A 2,461-nucleotide genomic window follows, 5' to 3' on the forward strand; every position below is an offset into this window, starting at 1 on the left:
ATGCCTCCGGATGAACAAGGACTTAGTTTACCTTCTCCTGACCGACTTAGCAACCTTAACATTTATTTAATCGATGACATTCTAAGTAGGTTGTCTTTTAGAGATGTTGTTAGAGTTAGTACACTTTCGAATGACTGGCAATATATTTGCTGGAGAATTCCACATGTGAAGTTTGATCAAACAGTGTGGAAAACACCAGAGGACTTGACGTCCCCTACCATTGGATTTATTCCAATTCTTGAGAGTTTCCTCAGGTTTCATAGAGGAATAATATTGAAGGTCACCCTCAATATTACTAGTCTAATAGTGTGTCCTGATGTTGATCGTTTGATTTTTTCCCTCGACACTGATCATCTTCAACATTTTGTCCTTAAACTTCCATTTACTTATCCTCCATACAGGTTGCCTAACTTCTTTTTTAATTGTTCAGCATTGAGGCATTTGTATCTCAAGGAATGTGAAATACAGCTTCCATGTTTCTTTAAGGGATTTAATAAGTTGATTAGGCTAATATTGAAATCTGTCATGTTATCTTCTGATACATTTGAAAGTTTGATCTCTAATTGCCCGTTGCTTGAGGATTTGGTGCTAAAAGACATAGACAATTTGTACCCCATGAGTATTAATGCTCCGAAGCTAAGATCATTTGTCTTTCGTGGCGATATACAATTGATATATCTTGAAAATGTCCCTGTTCTTTCCAATGTTCTGTACGCGCCCAGAGAATTAGTTCTACAGGACGAAGATGATTTTGTCAATATTTTTTCGTCTATTCCTGCTCTCGAGTGTTTCAGCTGGGATTTTTTTGAGGTAATGTTACTTCATTTTACTTAATGGTAATGGAATTTCATGTGTACTTTTTTTTAGACTTTGATTCATCCTAATTTTTGTCATTTTATTCATAGGTCGATAATGGATCAACTGAAGTTATACCAACAAGGCTTCCATCAGCTCTTAACTGTCTGAAACGCCTATTCATGTCTTGGATTAATCTTGGAGAGTATTTGGAGCTTTCGTTTTCTCTATGCATAATACGAAGCTCTCCAAATTTGGAAGAAATTGAAATCAAGGTTGTCACTAATGTTTATTTTTCTCTCTATCTTTTCCATGTTTTTATATTCGTATGTAATGACTTGATGGTTTTTTTTTCTTGATTTTTCTTAGGAATGTATCCTTAGTGATGGAGATTATTTCGAATCTGTGCCCCAGGAGGTTGTTGATGAGATTCCTGCAAGCTTTTCAGATATCACATTTAATCATCTGAGGACAGTTAAGTTTTATGATGTACTATTAGAAGAGGTTGAAATGCAGCTTATCAAGGTTTTATTGGCAAAGTCTCCAGCACTGGTGAAAATGGTAATCAAGCCTCGTCAAATGGAAACTAACAAATCTCTCAACGTACTCGCGGAGATAACAAAGTTTCAACGGGCATCATCTAAAGTAGAAGTTGTGTATCTTGTTGATTAGTATCGTTATCACAATCCTTCTTAATCTTTGGCTAAAATATTTTGGAAGTACAAACAGAAACGAGACGTTTGGTTGATGGAGTAGCATGACTGTGTTTTGCCTTTGCTTTAAGGTACTATAAAGATTTTATCTGCTTGGAAACATAGAATTGTGAACCTGGATGAATGTTTTGAATACTCTGTTTGGGAACAGAGATGGTTTTTCATTTCATTCTTGTTATTGATTTAAGACTTTGGTTGTTTATTTTGAAGTTATGCTGTGTGTTAGCAGAACTAACAAAGATTTTGCATGACAATCTTGTTATTGATCCATCTATGAAATAAGACATGGCTTTGGAAGTTGGAACTATCACGAACTAATTCAGATAGAACATGAAAAACACATGATGATTTACATATAAAACTCGCAAAAGGAAAAAAATAGAACTTTAAATGTGTCTTGATTATCTTTTCCTTAATTTTTTCTTGTACTATATATATTCTCTCTATTTTAATATATGTGATGCATCTTAAATAAGATATATTACATACTTTAACATTTAAGATGACCGTATGATATACGAAATATTTAAACGAGAAATTGTATATTACTTGGGAGTTAATATATATACTCTTAGAATCATTAAGAAAAACGAAAAAAAGAAGTTTTAGTTGTTAAATACGAAATCAAATTTGCTCTTTATTTCAAATGAGGGGGCACAAAGGTCGATTTGATTTCATATAAAGTTGGATTTTTTTAGTTTCGACTTTAGTCTATTCTTTTGATTTATTTTATATTTTTTTATAATTATACGGTGATTGAAAAAGAGATCAAATATATTTTCAAATTTTTTGAAAAATAATAAAATTCACATGAATAGAAAATACTTTCAACGTTCATTACAAAATAAATTGTTAAGTTCTAAATCGAAACTATAACACTTAAATTGTAACATTCATCCTCATACAAAATAAAATATTTTCAAAAGCTTGTCTCTTCAGTTTCTTCCAACACC

General features: G+C 32.2%; 1 protein-coding gene across 1 annotated transcript; it reads left to right on the forward strand.

Annotated features, from left to right (window-relative positions):
• On the forward strand, nucleotides 1–1,467 carry LOC107019221 (F-box/FBD/LRR-repeat protein At1g13570-like). The gene is made up of 3 exons (XM_015219778.1): nucleotides 1–810; nucleotides 906–1,070; nucleotides 1,165–1,467. The coding sequence occupies exons 1-3, from the start codon at nucleotides 1–3 to the stop codon at nucleotides 1,465–1,467; spliced, it is 1,278 nt and encodes a 425-aa protein (XP_015075264.1).
• The last annotated feature ends 994 nt before the right edge of the window (nucleotides 1,468–2,461 follow it).

Source organism: Solanum pennellii, chromosome 5 (assembly GCF_001406875.1).
Source record: "Solanum pennellii chromosome 5, SPENNV200".
In the NCBI taxonomy this organism is placed as follows: domain Eukaryota; kingdom Viridiplantae; phylum Streptophyta; class Magnoliopsida; order Solanales; family Solanaceae; genus Solanum; species Solanum pennellii.

Bases quoted from the DNA above. Each gene is read 5' to 3' on its own strand.
- LOC107019221 (XM_015219778.1), top strand. From the start codon at position 1: ATGCCTCCGGATGAACAAGGACTTAGTTTACCTTCTCCTGACCGACTT. The intron at 811-905 runs GTAATGTTACTT...TTTTATTCATAG, and splicing joins TCAGCTGGGATTTTTTTGAG to GTCGATAATGGATCAACTGA. The intron at 1,071-1,164 runs GTTGTCACTAAT...GATTTTTCTTAG, and splicing joins TGGAAGAAATTGAAATCAAG to GAATGTATCCTTAGTGATGG.